This window comes from Rhincodon typus, chromosome 40 (assembly GCF_021869965.1).
Source record: "Rhincodon typus isolate 14 chromosome 40, sRhiTyp1.1, whole genome shotgun sequence".
NCBI classification, from domain to species: domain Eukaryota; kingdom Metazoa; phylum Chordata; class Chondrichthyes; order Orectolobiformes; family Rhincodontidae; genus Rhincodon; species Rhincodon typus.
The window spans coordinates 11,077,733-11,100,433 of NC_063371.1; the positions used below are offsets into that span (position 1 = coordinate 11,077,733).

Here is a 22,701-nt window from a genome sequence, read left to right on the forward strand (position 1 = left end):
TTGGATTAAGGTCCTTATTGGTACGGGCTTTGGATTTTCACTGTCGACTCACCGAGAGGGAGAACAGTCTGCCGCCAAGAACTTCACATGAACTCTCGGATTCTTTCTCAGTTGGTCAATTGGGGAGCTGTTCTTCCGGAGCGATGAAAAGAACAAAAACAAAAATCGGTAATTAGCATTTTTATTTCGGTGATGGAAAACTTCTTTCATTTCTTCAACAAGAAATTTCCATCGTTGGCTAACACTGATTTGGACGTTTTTTTTCATATTTTTCCAAACTAAGGGGGAGGCAATGGCCTAGTGGTATTATCGCTGGACTGTTAATCCACAGACCCAGGTAATGTTCTGGGGAACCGGGTTCGAATCCCGCCATGGCAGATGGTGGAATTTGAATTCAATAAATATCTGGAATTAAGAGTCTAATGATGACCGTGAATCCATTGTCGATTGTCGAAAAAACCCATCTGGTTCACTAATGCCCTTTAGGGAAGGAAACTGCCATCTTAGCTGGTCTGGCCTACATGTGACTCCAGACCCGCAGCAATGTGGTTGACGCCTAATTGCCCAGAGGGCATAAAATGCTGCCTAGCCAGTGACGCCCTCATCCCGTGAATGAATGAAGGTTAAAAAAGGTATACTTCAATTGGATTTCCCTTTGCTAATTTTACATCGTAAGAGAGAAGACAGATGAAGGAGGTAGATATAGCTGCAGACACGGACAAACAGATTCGCCGTATTTTCAATGTCCTCTATAAGTCATCACCACCAACCACCAACCCCCAGCCGCCAACCCCTGCCAAAGGTGTGTCCACTCTGGTTGAGATAAAGCTTAGGTCTCTTATTGCTCCTTCTGAGGAGAAAGAGCACTTTCCTCGATCATTTTGATGCATTAGTGTGCGGGGCACCGTCAAAAACAAAAAGGTGATGGTAGCTGTTCGACACGAGTTCTGAAGCATTGACATGGGACGACTTCATCAGCACATTAATATTCATGCTATTCTGTGCAACCAATGTGACTTGAAAATGAAAGGAAGCTGGTCATATATCCTCGACCCCCTTATTAGGAAACGCGGCGGCAGTTCAAAGTTATTTTTAAATGAGAGAGAAAGGCACTTGACAGATGCAATATATGCAAATCCGGGGCTGAAAGCACAAATTATCATCTGCAAACACTGAACAGTAATTCCATCTGCCCCAGCACTAGCCTCTTGGCTCCAAGTCCCATAATGAGTTTTCTGAATTGCAAACTGACAGACATCTTAATCAAGTCAAATCCTCAAAATTAATTCTGATGCGCGATGCAAATGTGTCTTTCAGTCCCCTCCCCATTCAGGTCTCCACCTTTTCTGTTTGCTAACTAGTCCAATCATCTGGTAAATATATAGGGTCTTATATTGTAGAAATCCAACCTGCGTCAGAAGTCATCCCGACAGCAAATGTGACTTTAATAATTGATACACGCCTTAAAAAGGCATTTTTTTCTTTGAAATCACATTATAACTTTGCACGTCTTTGCATGTTAAAAAAAAAGTTCAGATTGTAGCGTTCTACTGATTCAGTTGTGGGGTCGGGTTGATGCAGGTAAATTACATTCTCTCTATTGGTGTTTACGTAGCGCGAAACCGAAAATTTTAACGGGGGCATTTAAGCAACAAAATGCTTTTTCAAAACAATCGTGCATGTGCAATTTTGCTGTCCCCCTCCTCTGCGGAAGGCGGTGATTCCCTGCTGAGATGGGGTATCCAAGGCGACATATGACTGAAATGAGCACTAACCTCATGCGCAAGTGTAGAGGGACTCCTGTTACTCTGGTCCTAAGCCTGGGCCCACACATTGGAAGTCACTATCTTGTGGCTGGCTGGACAGGCATTCCGAGGGAAATGAACAGAAACTACTGGTCTGACTTGATCCCCTTTATGTGCTGTACTGGATAACTTCGCCGAAACACTTGGGTCCACGATTCAGTTAACACTTCTTAGGCATTACCCGCCTATTCATTGCTGTTAAACTCGGGGAGGGGGGGGGGGGCGGGGGAGGGTGCATCTATTTTGGTCGATGCTCACATGCAGCAAAAAGAACACTGTTTGAAAAGTTGGCCCTAACTGCCTACGCAGAACGCCACTCTTCCTCCTGGTAACTCTTTGATTTGGAAAGACTCCCTCTTTTGAGCGTCGATGAGAAAATTGTAAAGTGATTCCGATCAATCAGTAAGCAGCGTGGAATATTACCATTTAGCAGGACCGTGTAAAATATACATCGAATTGGGGAGCCGGTAAACACGTGCAAGCACTGGAGCTCATGGCTCAGTCAGAAGCTGAGCTGGACCGCGGCTATCTGCAAAACTGTAGACATGCGTTCGCCTTCAATGTACACAGCAACAAGGGCTCACTCAATAGCTGTTCTCTGACTAACAATAACTGGCAGGTAGATACTGGTCTTGCAGGAAATGCGATCACTGATTTGTTGCTGTCGTCTTTCCTATAAAGAAGATTTACAACACAGAAACGAAGAAAGACCTTGCCCTGCGCGCGCGGAGTGCAGTTGTGGTTGCCGACCTTCTCCTAGTTAAAATATTACCAATCCGAAAATATAAACTATCAGCCAGGCAAATCCCACAGCGTGCAGCAGTGAGATCACATTCTGACAGTATCCTGATGATGTGTGAGTTGTTCCCAAGTCTAAGGTTATGTTTTTGAGGAAGGCTGCGAGTTAGAGCAGATATTTTCGGAGGTGGTGCACACTTGCAAACAGATAATCGAATTTCTTCAACATGAAACAACGTGCAAGTGTCCTTTATTACGATCGCCCCAGTTCACACCAAAACAAGACATGGACCCGCATGAACATTTCGGGACTTTTGACTGATGTTGGTAACAGAGCGGGCAATATATTTTATGTGTATATTACTTACATACGAATATGTATATATGTATAATATAAGATAAATAGCGTATAAATAATAACATATTATCCATTATTTGTCCAAAGAAATTTTTCGGGTCAATGTGAGCTGCGTCGCGCCGGCTGCTGATATTCTCCCCGCTTTTTTTTTTAACATTGCTCTGCACTGCTTGCAGGATCAACTTCTTCGAATGGAATTTGCATTTGGCACCGTTGAAATAACCGACTCAGGATGTCCAAGGCAGAAGCCGAGCAGCTCAGGAGGAGCGACGGGTTCGGGGACGGTCAACTGTTCCAGCCATCTGGAAAAGTGCGGTAAGGAGATAGCGGCGTTGAGCAAACTCGCGGAGACGCAGGAGAAACAGATCATTCATACATTCTGTCCCAAAGTCGATGGCAAGTCAACCCTCGCACCATCAAAAGGAATCCAGTTAAATCCCAAGACAGGGCAGATTCCTTACTAGGTATTAATTCGAACCCTTGCGGTGTTGCTCTGCACGTATGCAAACGAAATGTGACAGGTTTTGTTATCCTGGCTTTGTAAATTCAACATCAACAGGGTCCGTTATCTGCTGAAGATATAACATTATCTATATTGAGCTGTATCCGGCTTGTGGACAGGGTTGGCATTCTGGCCCGTTTCAGCTCTGAAATGTGTGTATAGTCACAAAAGAAAAGCGTTATCCTGTATTTTGAGCGGCTCACTTAACCTTGGTTCGAAAGTCATGATTCCGCTTAACTTCAGACTGAAATGTTGCATTTGCGCGTCTCTGTTCAACTGAACCTTAAATATTTCTGAACAGGGTGAACACTGGGATAAAACGGAGTCAGATACTACACTCGTAGCTGTAGCTGACCAGTGCATAAACAAACGCCTGGCTGTAGAAATGAGGAGCGTCCAGACAAAAGCACATAGATTTGTAGAAATCCTGTTGGACCAAAGGAGAGACGAGACGAGACAAGAGGAAATAGTGTACAGTATTCTCTAACATGCAACGATGGTTTCCCATCCAATAGTTTGTCGTGTCAAAAAATGCACATGCTTTGTGTAAACTCGGTATCTGCAATAAATCTTTACAGAACGGGGAGTGGAGATGAGCGGGGACGGACATTTTTTTTAAACAAAGCTCCAGATAAATATTAAGGGTCTTTATTTTGAGTAGGCGCCGAGCTGCTCTGTCGTAATTATCATCACGGCAGGGTTAGATTGCTAATGTGAGTGGATTTACTGGCTCCTGAATTTTTTTTCCCGCAAGCTTGTAATAAATTAACCAGACAGATGTGAGTCCTGGCTGCTTGCACTCCAGTGAAACACCACTCAATGAACTGGTGTCAGTAGATAGACCTGGCAAAGACTGCACGATGCCCAGATGTACTACAATACAATACGTTACGCCAACAAATAAATTTGCCGGTACATCCGATAATGAAATGCGAAGATTACCATGTCAGAATTTTTTGTTTTATAGTTCGCCCTAGCAGTGAATGCAAAACGTTTCGGGGCTCCTTTCCTAAGAGTTCAATGCATGGTGTGTTGGCACCTTAAACTATGACATGCTACAACTTCTCCGGTTGTCGTGAAGCAAGGGGGTATTTTCACTTTGAGGTGTCCTGTAAAATAAAGCACCTGATTATAAGGTAAATAGAACAAGCAAGCGTCGGACACTTCGAAATGTAATAGTCTTTTTTTGAAGGTAGTGCGTTTTGCGTTCTAAATTCTCGGTGCGCCCTGTAAATGTCTCTCTCCCTTTAGGTGACAGTAATTGCCAGTTTTCACGGTCACCTCAGTTCAGGAACAATGGAAGGGAATCCACCTCAGTGGAAGTGTATGATTTCTCACGGCAGCTTTTTTAATATATACATATCAGAGTAAAATCCCAGATTATTTTAACGGCACCGTTTCCCAACGGCAACAAGTCATTGATTCTCAGTGTTCTTGACTTCACACACCGCACCATTACATCAATGGGTTCGATCCAAATAAGAATTTTAACCCAGGAAACATTTGCTGCTGTAGGGAGGGCGGGGGTAGGGGTTGCGGGTGGTGGTGCATTGTCCTGGAACTGATGGCAGCCAGAAACCAGGGCGCATGAACCTCGGTGTGACAGGGGTTTTGTTTACAAAAAAAAGCGTCTCAAAATAAAATGCGGTGCAGGGAATATTGCAGGGCAATGAGACTGAAAACCCCGCTGGCAGGAGACAGGCTTCTGAAATATATAATCACAATCAAAAGGGGCAAAGACCGGGGTCAGGGTGCAAAGTGTTTTACTCCCAGACAGAGGAAGAGGCCGGCCCATGTAAAGCTATCAATCCGGGACGCTTCAATCTTCCCTTATTCCCGATATCTCTTCGCCCGTATACTCTGCTATCGTGGGGCTTCTGCTCGCTGCGTCTGCAAAACGTCGTGAATTCCCGAGGACGTTAAAAAGACAAACATCATCTGAAAGTTTGTGAGCGACAAACTAACCGGTTGGGTTGCGAGCTGAGCCTCACGGCCGCCGGGAAGAAACTGTTGCTACCAATGCAGGCTTGGCTTTTGAACGGAACAAGGCTGGATGGATGGGAGAATCTGGTCGAAAGGTCTGTCCATCAATTCGAACAAAGCGTGTGGGATGGGGGGGAAAGGCGGCTTCCCGATTAGCGGCAGAACGGGTACAAATTGTACCCTTGTGAAATCAGGCAATGAGAATCCGTGCAGCAGGGTGGGTGAACGGATTGTTTCTCTCATCTGTGTCCTTACGAAAGTCTATTCACAGAACTGAGGAGATTTTTGTGTGTGTTTGTATGTGTGGCAGGGGAGGCGAAGGACTTGAGTTGCTCTCGGTGCCAAGGAACGGTCCAACAAAGTGGTTCTAAAAATACAAAGCCCGAATAGGACACGTTCAGGCCCTGTCGTTGAGTTGCGGGCTGGTGGAGGGAGAAGAAATTCGGTGCAGACATCACTCAGTTCTGAGGGGGAGAGAGAGTTCTGCACTGAGCATCCGACCCAAATCGGATAGACAGGAGGTGTCACGCTGCTCAGACATGGAAACATACTGCATCGATTTCGTTCACTTCTTTCTTATCGGCTGCTCCATGGCGAGGCTGCAGCTTTCGATATCTAAATTAATCCTATTTGGAGTGGGAAAGCAGCTATGTGAGTGCACGAGTGTTCCTCATCATATGGGCCTTGGTCGCTCACCACCGAGCCATGTCATACTTCCAAATACGACAAGGCCGAAGAAGTGGGTGTCCCTCCGCCCTTTTTGCACAAAATTCATCCCAGTACGCTCCGTAATTAAATACCTCCTCCCGATTCACTGCCCGTGAACAATTCACGGTTCTCTGCCTCGCACCTTTGAAATCATAAAACAGTCGGCATAGTCAGATTTCGGGGGTGAAAGATAGCCGAGGAAGATCGCCTTGGCTCAGCTCTGAGGGCTGAAAACACTGCCGTGAAACACCCGGTTTTTATCTTGCCCTTGGCGTACTTTTTTTTGTGGGAGAAGGAATTTGGCGGCGTGGTTTGGGGGTGGGTGTCGAGTAAAAGAGCTGGGAATCAGAGGGACATCCAAACGGGGTGCGAAAAGAAATCAAACATTTCTGTGGGGCGAAAAAATCTGTATTTACGGGTGTAGGTCCAAAGAAAGAGGGATCGATGAGATTCATCCGAATAATGCCAGATATGAGAAGTATGTAGAGAGAATGAAACACGTGGGATATCCCTCCGACAAAGAAGCCAGAGTCAAAATTAGGAGAGGTTTTCATGGAGCGGAGGAGGTGAATTTATTACTACCGCTGACAGGACGGGTAAGGTTAGGACACATAGATCAACGAATAATCTAAGGGAGAGAAGACGAGATGTACTTTTTTAAACTCCTGGTTGTTTTGATTCGGACCACACAGCCCGAAAAGCGAGTGGAAGCAGAGTCTAAATAGTTTTCCACAACAAAGGCAATGTAGGTCTGAAAGGGAAGTATTCGCAGAGTTAGAAGTGGGTGTGACTAAGCTGATGATTCATCCAAAGATGGCATAATGTGCCGATTAGCCCACTGCTGTGCTCTGTATGATTCTACCACGGTGCAGCACTTCATCACTTGTCCAAACCTCGAAAAGCCTTTCAGTTTTAGAGCAGGAGGACCATTCCCGCAGAACGGTCGGAAGCTGAAGGCTTCACTTTGGTCCTTGTAACAAATGAACCCGTTCTTGATTCTCGCCGGACACGGTAAAATGTGACATGTTGCCGCTCGGTGTAACTCAAAGCCTCCAGGTGCTGGCCGACATGGAGCCAAGAGCAAGCCGGCTTCCCTTGCGCGACAGTCAGCCACTGTTCATCCCTTCCTGACTGACTGATTACTGACCGACTCTTGAGTTTTGGTACATTTTTGCTTCAAACCATTGCGGATAGTATAACGGGCGCGGTGGGTCGGAGAACCAGGGGGCTCACAGTGACCCACCACCCACTGGGGTAGACATGCCCACCATTCAGGAATGGGCTCCCCAGTGAACAGCACTTCTCGATGGTGCCACCTATTCATTCCCTCCTGAAAAAAAAGGCTCTGGCGCCTGAAAGGCGGGAAGGGAGCCCTCGTGAACTTCCTCACCTGTTTTGACACCTTTTCCCTCTCCCAGCAACCAGGCTGTCAAACCGGAGCTAGAGGAGGCTTCTGGACTTTGGAGAGCTGACTTGGCGACCTGACAACACTAACAAAGCATTCCTTCCTAACAATCGTCCGGTTAAGTTGAGAAACCCAAACGAACAGATTGTATTCTTCAATCATTCCAAAGGTTCAGGAGCATGACATCACCGTTTTGAAGGCGAAACTATTTCCAGCAACTCTCCGCCCCCGAGAATAAATCTTACAGCAGCTGTGCATTGTTGACATCTGCACATCAGCCTGGGGAGGAGAGTCTATCTTTCCTCATCCGAGGCTCCCGTTGTATGTTTACAACGAGCGTACAGCAAGCGAAACGAGCTACAAAATCACGCCAGCGTGTAAAGTCACAGCAACCTTCTCATTTCAAGTCAGATTAGTTGGACTTTGTCCCGTTTCAAGCGAAATCGATAGGATTAATGAGATTGTATACAAAAGTTTATGGCAGCACTGGCGTCTCTGTGTGTACACAAATCAAGCACAAAATGTGATCAGATTATCAGTGGCAAGACCCACGCTGCACAGCAGTGTGGCAAAGGCGCGCTTCTCAGTCTTGGCGCTATATTCCTTAGTTTAGTTGCCTGAGGCACAGCTATCCTCACACCAGTTTCAACCAGGACCGAGGTTTCATATATATATACATATATAAACACAGCATTGAAATGGTTCACATAGATCTCTTTTCGAAAAGGTATTCCCCTTCTCCCCATCCCCCATCACTTCTGCCGCCTGTACACAGTCTTATCGAGTTCAGATTCAAGGCTGTCAGAAATTATGGGACAGGAATAAGTTGCAAGTTGCAAGTGAACTCAAGTAGTTGACTGGAGAAGCATTCAGGTATTTGTGTGGGAGAGAGCCAGTGGTATGACTGTTGGGACATTCACCCTCCTGGATCCACCCCGACAGCTGCTCGCCCGCTTTGCTGCGAAGCGTCACCAATCATAACTGGGCAGATCACGGAGCCAATCGAAGATTTCGCTGCCCGACATCTCCGTGTTCCAGTTGCCTGAAGTCACCAATCCGACATATACAGAGGCGGGATTTCCTCTTCTTCGTTCCCTGGCCTCCTCCTCCCCTACATCCCCAACCCCCACTTATCCAGCTCGCTTTATTCCGGACCCTACAACTGTCTGTCCAAATGGACAGCAAAAGGAAACAGCCGTCCCATCGAACCGGCCAGGGAAAGACAAGTGTTTGGAATTAGCAACTGGGATTAAAAGGACCTGGGGTGCAAGTCGTTTCGAGCAGAATAAGAAGTTGGAGTCAAGAAAACAAAAGAAAACAAACATTGCCTGTTCAGAAAGAAATCTGCATGGACCATTTGAAGGCTGCTTTTTGATCGGAAACCTTGCCCCTGGTTGAAACTGGTGCGGGGACAGCATGGCAGCGACATCTCTGAAATCTTTGCAAAACTCATCATCTGGACATCATAGTACTTTCGGGATCAGGCACTTAGCCGGGACGCCGAACAGTGAGAGTGGAGGTAAGATTGGGGAGAGAACCTAACAAGAGCTGAAGTTTTAACTGTCCTTTTTGCCGAGTTGCCCCGAATTATTTTAAACGCTAAATTGCTTGTTTGGAATTCCACAATCTTACCGGCGCGATTAAAAACTGTTGACACAGTGCTTCCGAATCCATTGACTTGGCTGCTCCCATTCTCCAGTGTCTCCGCTTAAACAAACGGATTGATTTGGAAAATTTATTTTCTAAAATGATCTTACGTCTGAAATTAATTGTGCGGCTGGAGGGGAGGGGGTGGTGGCTGGGGCGGCGGGGTCGCTATTTGGAGTTAATTCCTTTTGGTTTGCGAGCCCAAAATGGGAATGAACACGCGGGAAGTACATTTAAATCCCAAGTCGTGAATTCTGTTCATTCACCAGAGGCATAAAATTGGCACACCCACGAAATAGAGAGGAGAAAATAGTTTGTCTGCACTCGGGGGCAATTCCTCGACTATTTTGCAATTAATTTGAATGGTTTTCACAACAAACAAACCTTGGTCACAATCAATGTAACCCCGGCTATCAATACTCGTTTTGATTTCAATAGACTACGTCTTGTGAGTATGTATTAAATCCCAGTCACGAGTTACTAGCCATTGTTTGAAGGTTAGCCTTAGTACTCATTCTGGTCCCAATATAATTAATACCTCCGGCCAGTTTAATGGCAATTCTTGTTTCAAGTTGCTGGCCGCGGTTAGAATATACTAGCCCTGGTCATACGGTGTTTCAAAACACTGGTAGGCTGAGGTGTTTCCATTCGAAAACTGCGGAAAGTATCAGAGCGAGAAAACAACATTTTGCAAGGCACGCGAAAGGTATATATTTTTTTCTAGTTGGTGCCGGCGTGCAGAGGAGAGAAATTGCCAACAATGGCGTTTTGATACGGGTACCTCTACAATCTAGTCATGTCGACTCCCGACACACATGGTGATGCAACCTTTAATACCGTCGCGCGAACGGTGCAAAAGTTCCAATACAATGATTAACTTCAGTAACTTTAACTCAAAATTAACACACATTCGTGCTGGCCCTTCCAAAGCTTCCAGGTAACCAAATCAGAGAGGTTTTTTTTTCAGTGTGCAGGCAGTGCAAGGGCACAGTTATCAGAGGCAGCAGGCCGTCTGTGAAGAATAACACATATTCAGATTAGTTGAAGAGACGGACCGGAGTTTATACATTGCAATAGTCTTAATATAAATATATAAACTAATTAACCAAAGTATGCGTCAAATGAGACTGATCAAGTCAAATTACCCCTTCCAGTGCTCTGGGAAATATCAAACGTGAAACGGCTCTCATCAACACGAAACCACCTTTGAAAAACCATATTTTTAAAAAAATTACTCATAGTTTTACTCAGCGTCCCTTGCTATGGATTAGGGGAAGGGGTTGCTTTTCAGAAACAGAGCAGACCCTGCCCCGTGTCACTTCTGTTCATTGTGCAGGATTTGCAGTGTAAAAGAGAGAGAGAAGGGGGCAAGTATAAAACATTACACGTTTTCCAAATGGAAAAAAAATCCCGGGAAGCGGCCTGGGAAACGCCACCAGTCCCGATTATTTTGTGATTATCCGCGAAAAAAAAGATTTATGTGTATTTTTTAACCTTTAAGAAAATATACGTCAGTAGGCCGGCCGAAGTTTACAAAACATTTATTTTCTTTGTGTGCTGATCCATGCTAATGGTTCGCCATCAAAATTGAGCAAATCATTGGTGCCAAGATCGGAAATGTGTGCAACAATAGCGACGTCCTATAAATTTATTTGGCGGATTGAAAGTTGTAGTCTGAGCCGTAAATTGTACGTTTAATACAATATTTAGTGATTAATTAATGGGCTGACTGTAAATATCGAGGGAAAATGTAGAAGTCAGTTTCCAACCTTGTAGTCAAAGATATTTTTTCTAAAAATCAAAAATCAGCAACGAGGTAAATTTGTAGGCCTTGTACAGTTTGGAAGAAGGTGAGAGATACGTCCCAGTCAGTGATAATTTTGCACTTGTTCAGGCCTGAGGAAGCTTGTGTTGCGGCGCAGTGAGGAAGGGACAGTAATTTCTTATTCCCGTCTGTTGTGTTGCTCACCCGACCCGGCAGGAGAGAGCGAGCAGCTCCGGCGATGTAAGTCCGACGATTCGGGTTCCGAAGACAGTTCGGCTAAAAAGAAACAGCGGAGGCAGAGGACCCACTTCACCAGCCAACAGCTGCAGGAACTGGAAGCGACTTTCCAGAGGAACCGCTACCCAGACATGTCCACCCGGGAGGAAATAGCGGTGTGGACAAACCTCACCGAGGCCAGGATCAGGGTAAATATTGCAGAACAGCGAGAGAAAGAAAAAGTTCCAATGTTAACTGCAGATTATTTTTTAGAACCCTCAATCAAGACTACTGGCGTAACTGAGACGCTGGCTCGAATTTAAGACTTTAAAATCTCCGTACTTAACAGCGAGATGTTTTTTTTTTGTCTTAGCTTTACACCTTGTGTGGATAAAATTGTTTTCAAAGCAAGGAAGGCTTACTTGAGGGAATAAAAGTAAATACGTTTTTGGCACAATTTTCGAACACAAATGAGCAGACAGGTAGTAACGGCAGCCTTTCAGGGATCAATGGGTTACAAAAATGCAATCAGTTCAGACAGGAGAGAATGCACCGTTCCGGTAGCTCAAAGTCTGTTATTCAAATCTGACTCCCGCGAGGGTGTGTATTTATCCCATCCGGGGTAGGGGTCTCTGAACGCCTTGAACCGGAGGTTTATATCGAACCCGACACCGGGTTTACCTTCAACTTTCTCCCACGAGTTGAACAAACCCGTTCAGTCGGCGAAAGGACATAAGACGGGTTCCGCCGATCGGGAAAGTGGAACTGCTCGGGCACAATAAATGTACATTTGGGCCGTGCAGATATGTAGATTTTATGTATATTTGGGCCGCGTACAAAAGTACAATTGTACCTTTACCACAAAGCGTGCAGGGAGAGAGGAACCTGATCGAGTGTGTGCACTAATCGTTGAAGGTCGAGAAAAGGGGTTAACGAGACATCTGAAATCCTCTGGGCTTTATTAAATTTTACCCGTTGCGATTGTGTTGGAACACTCGCTCAGTTTTTTTTATTATTGAGTGTGTTTTGAGTTCCCGTGTAAGAAGTTAGGTTTTAAATGTACTAGACAGCAAACCGTCAATCAGAATCCCGCTGCGTGGATTATAGAAAAAAAAATGAACCGCATACTTGCATTTTATCTTCTCGTCACCCAAGCTGAGAATTAAACTTGTACTTTTCGGTTTGGTTAGGTGTGGTTCAAAAATCGCAGGGCGAAGTGGAGGAAACGGGAACGCCACCAGCAAGCAGAGCTCTGCAAGGGAGGTTTTGGAGCGCCCTTCAATGGCCTTGTGCAGCCCTATGAGGACGTGTACTCCGGCTATTCGTACAATAACTGGGCCACGAAAGGACTCGCCACCACCCCCATCTCGGCCAAGAGTTTCTCTTTCTTCAATTCCATGAACGTCAACTCTCTATCGTCGCAAGGCATGTTCTCGACACCCAGCTCACTGCCTTCAATGACTATGGTCCCATCCGCTTTACCGGGCTCAAGCTTGAATAATTTGAACAGCCTGGGCAGCCCTTCGCTGAATTCGGCGGTGTCTGGCACTCCCTGCCCTTACGGGTCTAGCTCCAGCCCGTACGTGTACCGGGACAACTGCAACACCAGCTTGGCCAGCCTCAGACTTAGAGCCAAGCATCACTCTTCTACCTTCAGCTACGGGCCCATGCAGAACCCAGCTTCCAACCTCAGTCCCTGTCAATATGCGGTGGATCGGCCGGTATAAAATGGACTTGATACCTGTATACGCCGCTTGAAGGCGAACAATTTGGGACAGGGTGTGGGTGTGGGTGTGGGGGCGGGTGGTGGAGGGGGAGTTCCGGCTCCAACACGCAAAAGTTATGATAATCGCTCTCTCCCCCTCAATTTATAAAGACCAAAAGTTTCAGCAAAACCTATCTCTAGAGCGACAGCACGCTTAGCACTTCTCTACATTTGCCATTGAACATGCTTCTTTACAGCCAATCCGTGTGCACTTCGGCCCGTGCAGAAGTAGTCTTTGAATTACACAAACGTGGCGAGGAAATGAGAATGAGTAGTTACAAATCCCAAACAAATCTCTATTTTTTCTCCAGAAAAAAATAAATTCTATACAACTTTTAAATTGGCAGATACTTCAAACGCAATGTCAAAACCTACTATTTTTTTCACAGTTTCTTTTCAAATTTGGCAAATACAAATCGAGATAACTGTGATTGAGTCAAAGGCAGGCTGAGGCGGCTGATTTCTGCTGGGTGGCACATTTCCCTGCGAGAACTCCTTGACAGATTCTCGCAGAGGCGAGAACATTTCCCCACTCCCAACACCACATCCCCACCTCCCTCCCCACCCCCCAACCAATCCCGCCACCTCTTCCCCCACCCTGATCAGGTTTTCCATCTTGGAGGGCAGATTTAGAAATGATCATTTAGAAAATGGTCCACTTGACAGTTTCAGAACATGTCCCTCCGCACAACCACAGCGGCCGCAAGTATATCACGCTCAGGTCTTTGGCGCCTTTGGTCCAAGACATCGGCCAAAATGTCTTTTTCTTTTTTAAGAAAGGGGCAGTGGAAATGATTTTTTTGTTGGGTGGGGTCTTTCAGTATTGATAGTCTGGAATATATTTTAAAATATTAATAATCTTGTAGTGTTCGATTGTTTCCCTATAAATAGGACAGTATGAAAATGAAACGGACTCTTTTTTTGAAGTTACGTTTGTACACTTACGTTTAATAGGGATTGTCTTGCTTTTGGAAAGTTTGCGCCTCAGTTGTGCTGTTTATACGACTTTACCAGAGCACTGTAACACACGTATGCCTGTCGATTAGAGCATCTGCCCTCATTAAACCGGGAGAGACGCGAATGAGCAGCAAGTGCCGCGCGAGATTGGACGTTCCCGTTCATCGGTCAGTGCACGCTGATCAGAAACAGTAGGGTTTGCGCCAGACTTCGATTGGTTTCCCTGAGATCCCTACCAGCGTCGGGCTGGGCAAACTCTATATAAAAACAGCGCCGCCGGTTTTTGATATGGGACAGGCAGGACCAAATTAAGAACAAAAAAACAAAGCTGCTGGAAAAGCCCAGCAGGTCAGGCAGCATCTGTGAAGGAAAAAGCAAGAGTTAACGTTTCGGGTCCGGCGACCCTTCCTCAGAACCAAATTAAGATTCGTTTGAATGACTTGTGTCCAATGGAAAATTAACTTGGCGTCCACGTAAATATTAATTGGATAGGTTGGGCTCGTCCACAACTTAGTGGCGTGTAACGGTGGAACAGATATTTGGATAGCATTGTAGATTTGTCAAGAAACTCGATGGCTGTATTCCAGCTCTCTCCACGCCCCCCCCATCCCACAGACCCCCCTTTCTGCTCTTTTGTTTTCAAAGAAGGTTTTGGAAGCTCAAATCCGGCCAAGTTTTGTTTGAAGTTCGCTTTTTTGTTATCAATCCGCAGATTGGGAGGGCGAGACACTGGAATGATGTAGAAAGTGCTGTGAGGACAGGCCTCAGTCAGAGAGCCCACCAACAGCGGCATGTGTACTTCCCCTGTGCTGGCAGGGCGGCGACTCCTCTCAAAAGTAGGAAACGGGAGAAAAGTTCAAAGTTCCTTTGGGGATACCACCTCAGAATAAATCAAGTATTTAGAAGCATTTTTGTTAAAAACGATTACTTCGGCTGCACCTGTACAGTGTCAGAAATCGCCAACACTAACATTTTTTTTGCTGCTGTGTATTTTTAACTCTTTTTTTCCAAAAATCAAAATAAATAGATGGCGGATCCACTTTACGGTGGGAACACTTCACGAAATTTCCGCTGACTGATTGATAAGTACATCACGGTTCTGAGATACACTGTGCTCGAATTGTTTCCATTTACACGCGAGACTTTTAATTGCAAGAAAACATCATCTGCGAATACACCAGGAAAAGGCGGAGTAGGATTATTCAACAAATGAAAAGTATTCGATATGGAGAACTGTTCATATCAACCTCTCTCTATCCAGTTTCTCACTCTCCGCGACCAGCACCAAAAAAGTTCTGTTTCTAAAATTATTAGTTCACATGAATTATTGAATTCACTTAAGGCCTGCTCGAAGTATGGCCGTAAACCACAGTCATAGAGAGACAGAGGAATGTAGAGTTTGATATTCAATTGCCGGTGTCTCCAAAGACGTTAATAGACGAGATGTTTGAACCTATTCTATGAGGAAAACATTTCGTTCAGAATTCAAACACTTTTTTTATTTGCTTGGAGAACTTCTCTCAACCTTGAGCGAATATTGAACCGGGCACATGGTCACACTCTAAAACGACAGCTCCAGAATGGGTGCACTGCGCCCGGTTGGAGTGAAGGCAAGGCGGACCTGATCCGGCGAAGCTCACCGGAAGGGCGACGGGACGGGCGAGCAGTTTGAGTGAAGTTGTGGCGTTGTCTTGCTCCGAGTGGGCGATCAGCGGTTTGAATGTGTGGGTGGAGAGGGAGCGGGAGCAGGAAACCCGCCCCCCGATGTTGAGTGAGCGCGACAGTCGATTCGTTCGAACTCTCTGCGCAACCCAATCGAAAGCAACACGGGGCACAGGATTACACCGGTCTGTTTTGATCAAACCCACGCTCGCTCTCCTGGTTATCTTTTCCAAGCAACACCATCTGACAGCGAGGCAATAATGTGACACACACACCGAAGCGCCTCGTCACTGTTCCACATCTTGTGTATGACGGTTCCCTGTCCTTTAATTCCCTTACCTTGAGTCCATTTTGGGGGGGGGGGGGGGGCGCATTTTACTACAGAAATGCAAGTTCTTGTTACCCTAGCTCAGCACATTGTCCGATTATTTGCCAAAGAATATTTATTTAGAGTTGACCTATGCCCCCCTATAGCTCATGAACCATTAGGCCAGTCGAACTTACCGGTAAATATCAAACGAGAAGGGGGAATAAAAGGGAAATGGGGGGGGGGGGGGGGGTGGAATTGAACAACGCCGGTCAGGATTCCACCCGCTGACGGGTTACTCAATGACAGAAAGCACAGGCGACGCGGCCCCAGCGCCGGAGATCACAAACCGGCACATATGCATCATTTCGAGATTGTACCTTCAGGGTCTCCCGAGGGTGGTCGAAGTTCACAGCGCAGGGGGACAGAGGCTCGTCGAGGTGTGAGCCCGCCAATTCAGCTCCTCACGGCAAAAAATAAGAGGAACAAACATGAATGAAAGGGAAAAAAAAAGTCAAACGACCACGCAATTTGGAATTGCGGCTCCTTCCCCCCATCTCACTGTCAAAATTACAGACTATGCATCATCTCTTCCCCCGCCCACAACTTTTTATTCCAGAGACAACAACAGCTAAAGAAAACGATGGGACGCACAGAGCAGCAGGCGACTGCGTCCTAAGAGCGGAGTTTCAGGGTCAATTCTCCCCTTCTGCGCAATGCTGACGATTTGCAGCTTTTTAAATAATCACTTCAAATTTCCAGCACTTTACAGCATTTTGTTCCTGATGCCTACTATATTCTGATACACTCAAGTGACTCCTCGCCAAGTCCGTGTTTCAAAAACAGAAGGATTCAGAGTTGGGGAGAGAGAGAGATCTCCTTTATCCACCCCTTGTACATGTAAATTGTTCACGTGCAATTGAACAGAGATTTATGTAAGGGAACAACGCCTGAATTCTCTCCTGCCAACCGGGGAGCAGTGTGACTCCAGTCACGGAGCCTGCCGTTTGTCATTGTGAACGGAACAGGCCTGCATCCTCGGTCCAACTCTGGACAAAGTCCCTGAATTTCCCGGCGCAAGCAAATCCGCAGCAACGCGGGACACAGGATCACTCCGCTGCACTGCAAATAATAATTCAAAAAAAAATCCTTCCCAGCACACATGTTCCTGCACAACTTTACATCTTTCAATTTGCATGACAAAACGGTCCCAACTGAGAGTCAGGTGCCGTTCAGATTACATTTCAACCTGAGCTCCGTTCCACGTTCTGTGATCGACTGTCCTGTATTTTTTTTAAAAAAAAAGCCGAACCCGCTCCCCTTCTCCGGAAGGATCTGAAAACTGGATGTGTTTGGCGAGATGCAGCGCGAGGTGTGACGGGTTGAGATGAACGGTCAGCTGGAGGAGATGGTATATCTTGCATTCTGAAGCCGTTAACCCCTTGCAACCTGCTTTAAAGGACGAGAGTGGATTGTTCCTGATTTACAGCATCCGCGGTTCTTTCGTTTTTATTGTGAATTGTTTAATGGTGTGCGTGAAGGGGGGAGAGGAATACAGAGTCCACACTGGCTCTATGTTTCAGGGAGCGGGCAACTGGGAGTAAACAACACAGTACAATATATAACTGGCAGGGCATGAAGAGACCTTCAACGGGAACCTTAACGATTAAGGTCTTCGATTTTGGAAAAAGTGTTGTTCCCTGCTTTGTATGATCGATTGTCAGTTCCTGGAGAATATTTCTATTCTTGCCCAGCACTGGAAGGAAAATGCGTGCAGAAAGAAACACAATTTCCCTCATCTCAGCAAAACCTAGTCAACTCAAGGTGGTTTGGATTCTTGCATTTCGTTTGTTGCAGCCTGTTCTAGCTCAATTGAGCGGATCCAGGTACACCATACGTGGATGAAACAAACGAGGGATTATTGTTCAAATCCACTCAGAAACTGACCAGTTCATCCACCCGCTCTGTGACACTAGCATTGTGCGGTAAAGTTCGGGAATTTGTTGATCACTCTCTCAGTTAATCAATCACTCACCTGTATCAGTGTCGGGCCCCTTCAAGTCTGGATGCTGATCTCTCCCCAGTCTTGCCTGTAAAACATGAGTGAAGACGGTTCTTTAATTTCGGATTTGCCCAATGTTTAAAGTCGAGTGAATTGTGTCGAAATCTTCAATAGGTCATTACACTGGTAAAGGCTATGATATCTGAGCGGACGGGAATTATACCAGGAGTGGCCATTTCTTAGGACCGCAGAGACCAGACTGAGGTTAAATTCTATGCTGTAAAGATCTCTACAATCCCCCATACTCTCTTGTCAGGTTCATCTGGCTGTCTTCTCCCAATCTGTGCGTAAATCTTAAAAACCTGTCTTTTCCACCAATCATTCAGTCATTCCCCCCCTCCCCCCTACCCGCACCTTTCCTTGACTGAGATTATCTTCTTCTTTGGTGAAAGCTCTGGGACTATCTTCTGCTTTAATCGGATCGAGGGAGAATGCAAGCTGTTGTTGACTGGCAGAGTTGGGTCTTCACTAGGCTGTGCAGGTTTTTGAAGAAACATGTATATTTGAATCTATTATCACTTTTGCGACCCCACCGACCGCTGTGCAGCCATTTCCACTCCACAAAGATGCAAAAGTGAAGGTGTAACTTCAGAGTTCAGTCATAGAGTCATACAGCACAGAAACATATCCTTCAGTCCAACTGGTCCCTGCAGACCAAACGTCCCCATCTGATCAAGCCCCATTTGCCAACATGTGGCCCATATCCTGCTGAATCCTTCCTGTTCAAGTACATATCCAGATGTCTTTTAAATCTTGTAATTGTACCCACCTCCACTTATTCTGGCGGCTCGTTCCATATGTGCACCCAACTTTGCTTGAAAAAGGTACCTCTCAAGTCCTTTTAAAATCTTTCCCCACTCATCTTAATTCTATGCCCTCTATTTTTGGACTCCCCCACCCTACAAAAAAGACCTTATTTATTCACCCTATCCATGCCCCTCAAGATTTTATAAACTTCTGTAAGGTCACCCCTCAGCCTCTGAGACTCCAGGGGAAAAAAAAGCCCCAGCCGATTCACCTTCTCACTATAACTCAAACCCTCTAGACCTGGCAACATCCTTGTAAATCTTTTCTGCACCCTCTCAAGTTTAACAACATCTTTCCGATAGAAGGGCGATTACAATTGTAAGCAGTATTCTAAAAGTGGCTTCATTAATGTCCTATACAGCTGCAACATAACATCTCAACTCCTACACTCAATGCTCTAACCAGTGAAGGCAAGTCATGAACTAACTGCACAATGTTGCAAATCTGGCAACAGAACTTCATATCACAGATTATAATCCTACTAAGGTATCAATGCAACCTTAAAAATTCCTGCCATTTATTGAACTGAAGGAGAAATGCTAATAAACAGAAGTGGGCATAGGGACAGGCGGAAGCAAAATGGACTCCCTGATTGCAATTTAAAACCATGTAATATAATTAGCGCTTCTGGGTCTCAGTTGGCTGCTGTTGGTAGAGAGAACCATGATCTAGAAATGCAATGCACAAAATACCCTGTGGGGAAAACAATGCAAATGGGAGGGAAGAAGAAACAGACAAAAATAAGATGAACACACAAGAACCAGGGGCCACAGTCAAAGGATGTGGCGTAGGTCATTTCGGATTGATACGAGGAGAAATCTCTTCATCCAGAGAGTGGTGAGCCTATGGAATTCTTAACTTTAAAAAGTGATTGAGGCCAAAATATTGTCGGTTTTCAAGGAGGAAATAGGATAGTTCTTTGGAAAAAAGGAATCAAATGGTACGGGGTGAAAGCAAGAACTAGGTATTGATTCGGATGATCAGCCATGATCAAATTGAAAGGCAGAGCAGGTTCAAAGGGCTAAGTAGCATACTCCCATTCCTATTTTCTCTATTTCTATGAGGGAGATCCAACACAAGCCATTTATCACTATGGATAGCCATTTCTTGATTGATTTCAGGTTTGTAATCTTCATTATCCTTACCAAAAAAAATTCGAGATGAGCCAATTAATATGAAGAAAAGCTTCCTAAAATTGGTCCTTTACATCCCACTGTCTTAACATTCACAGTTTCATTTTAAACAGCGAGCAGGGTTAACTGGTCCTTTTCCATTCAGCCTTGTAAATACTTGTCCAGATCACTTGTGAACCACAAGTAAATTCATCTTTTTCCCAAGATTGGCAGACAGCAGTAATTGGAACCTATTCACAATATATATTGAGTTGAGGCAAAAATGGCAAATAAAAGCAGATGCATGATTCTGTTTTGTATCTTTTAAAGTTGACTTATGTTATATGCTGCAGGGTCTGACATGCATAATTATAATGGTTTAACTTGTCAGGTTTAATATCCCCAAGCCCGTCACACAATGACTTACTATCTAAACAGAAAGAAAATTTTGGTTTCACTGAAAAAACAAGTGTTTTCAATAGAAAACACAAAAGTATTTTCAAGAATAAATGTATTCAATGGTTACCACTGACAAATCTGGATTTTCTACAAGACTTCATGCAAAAAGTTTTTCAAGTGCAAGTCACAACAAACTTGAACAATTTTGCTTCCTCTTACAGGGTTAGTTCAAAGCACAAGCTGGCATCGGTTGTGTGTGAACTGATCATAACATATTATTCTAGTTTTAGTCTAAAACATGAGTATTGCTGATAAAATATATATTTTGTCAAACAGGGAGCTGTCCTCCCAAGTGTCTAACATTAAATGTGATTCCGCAGTTGGGACAAAATTTGTGACAAATTGTGACAAATTTGTATGTGTGCAAAGAATTATGCTGACAACCAATATGGGACTCTCAGCCAGTCTCACATTGTGGTGCACTTGCTCACAATGGAAGCTGTACATATTAATACACATTGGAGACAGAAAGAACACGTACACATACTGCCTCTGTTTCAGTGTAACACAGTAGGTGATAACCATTCTCCAGTTCATTTCACAGGACATTATTTGCCTTTGCTAATCGAAATCAATCTGCCTTGTTTAAAAATTTAAACATAGCTTCACTGTTACTTGTCAGTCATCATTAACTGGTGTACTCTCCAATGGCAACACCTCTGCAAATCAAAGTCTGTTTGCCAACAAATCAGCATTCTCCTCTCAAACATGATAATTCTTTTTTCTTGAATTTCATATTTCTTGCAAATTGTCCTATGAGTAAAAAATGAAAGGCTTGACAAAATACATTTTTTCTCAGCAATTCTTTTTAAAACATTGAGTTTCACACTTCAGTCCCATGGATCTGGTTTTTTTTTTAATCTTGATGAAATGGGAGTGCTTTTCATTAATTCCGCATTTATTGTTCATTCCTAATTTTCATTGAGAAGTTTGTGGTGCTGCAGTCCTTTTGGTGTTAGTACACCCACAATGCTGTAGAATCTTGACCAGCAACAGTGAAGGAACAGGCAATATAGTTCCAAGTCAGGATGGTGTGCAATTTGGAGGGGAAGTTGCAAGTACTCCCATCCATCTGCTGTTTCTGCCCTGTTAAAGACTGTAGGTTTGGGAGCAGCTGTCAGAGGGGTTTGGGTAAGTTGCTGCAGTGCATCTTGTAAATACAGACAGTTGCAACTACTCTTCATTGGTGGGGAGAAAGTATTTCAGGTGGTGGATGGAGATGATCAATTGGGTTGATTTGTCGTGGATGGTGTTGTATCTCTTTCAAAGGTGTTGGGTCACACTCATCCAGGCAACTGAGTATTCCATCACACTCCTGACTTATACCTTGAATTTGGTGGGTCGGTGTTGGGAAGTGAGGAGATGTGTTAATTGCTGCAGAACTCCCAGCTTTTGACATTCTTTTGTAGCCACTGTTTTTATGTGGCTTGTCCAGTTCAGATCATGGGGTGGGGTTCAGTGATGACAATGCCCTTTTTTATATCAGGGAACATGATTAGATTCTATTTTGTTGTGGATGGTTGTTTCTTGATACTTGTGTGATGTGAATGTTGCCTGCCATGTATCTGTCAAGCCTGAATGATCCAAGTCTTGCTGCATGTGAATATGGTCTGTTGTAACATCTGAGGAGTTGCAAATGGTACTGACTGTTGTCCAAGCAAGTGAACATCCCCAATTCTGATTACATGACTGCTTCTGAAAAACTCATTTGATGCAAAGTGGAAGAAGTGACTGATCTTAATAAATAATACGAATAGATCGGAAACTCACCACTATTTATAATGGTTATTTTGCACACACAAACAGATTCTAAATTCCTGAACATCAAACATGGTACCTTGCAACTTTCTATGGCTTTCTAAGTGTTGATTTATACGTTCAGTTTTTGGTTTTCAAAGTAAGGTCCCTAACTGGATCTCCAGAATTAGCTGATTTCTATATTTTATTATAGTTTTCAACCTATTAACATCTTATTTTTCTTCCTACTTACATTAATAAAAATGATGATCTGCATTGATCGCACTGTCTCCTTTTTCACAACTGACACCACTTATCAGAAGTTTGGAAAATGCCTTCAAGCGTGTATCACAGCAGATCTCCAAAACTTGGTTAGCATTTGAAGAGATTTTTGTGTTGATCAACACATTCTCCTCCATGTGAAGAACAATTTAAACATATATTGATGGTGCAATCAAACACGCAAATGGAGAACTGTTAATTATGAAGGATAAATTGACAATTCTACCACTGACAAAACTAACCGAGTCCTGAAGGATGTAGATGCCAAACTGGGCTTGCAACAGACAATGAGAGAACCAACATGAAGGAATAACCCAATTGACTTTGTTCTCACCAATCTAAATGCTGTAGATACTTCAGTCCATGACATGATTGGTGGGATTGACCACCAATGCAGTCCTTGAGGAAACTGTGCCCATCTTCA

At 44.5% G+C, this 22,701-nt stretch overlaps 1 protein-coding gene and 1 long non-coding RNA gene across 3 annotated transcripts in view; one reads left to right on the forward strand and one right to left on the reverse strand.

The window, feature by feature from the left end:
- Positions 1-2,616: 2,616 nt before the first annotated feature.
- LOC109930724 (pituitary homeobox 3-like) lies at positions 2,617-12,895 on the forward strand. Of its 2 annotated transcripts, XM_048618788.1 has the most exons (4): positions 2,617-2,866; positions 3,078-3,216; positions 11,128-11,336; positions 12,318-12,895. In XM_048618788.1, the coding sequence occupies exons 1-4, from the start codon at positions 2,771-2,773 to the stop codon at positions 12,852-12,854; spliced, it is 981 nt and encodes a 326-aa protein (XP_048474745.1). In that variant the 5' UTR covers positions 2,617-2,770; the 3' UTR covers positions 12,855-12,895. The 2 variants fall into 2 exon arrangements, with proteins under 2 accessions (XP_048474745.1, XP_048474744.1); XM_048618787.1 differs by lacking the exons at positions 2,617-2,866; positions 3,078-3,216 and adding an exon at positions 8,660-9,018.
- Positions 12,896-17,117: 4,222 nt separating this feature from the next.
- The window catches only part of LOC125487381, a 35,521-nt gene continuing 29,937 nt past the window's right edge, over positions 17,118-22,701 (reverse strand). The window contains exons 2-3 of the long non-coding RNA XR_007265858.1: positions 17,854-17,908; positions 17,118-17,267 (exon numbers count right to left, since the gene is read on the reverse strand). This is a non-coding gene — a long non-coding RNA (uncharacterized LOC125487381). The remainder of the gene's footprint in view (positions 17,268-17,853; positions 17,909-22,701) is intronic.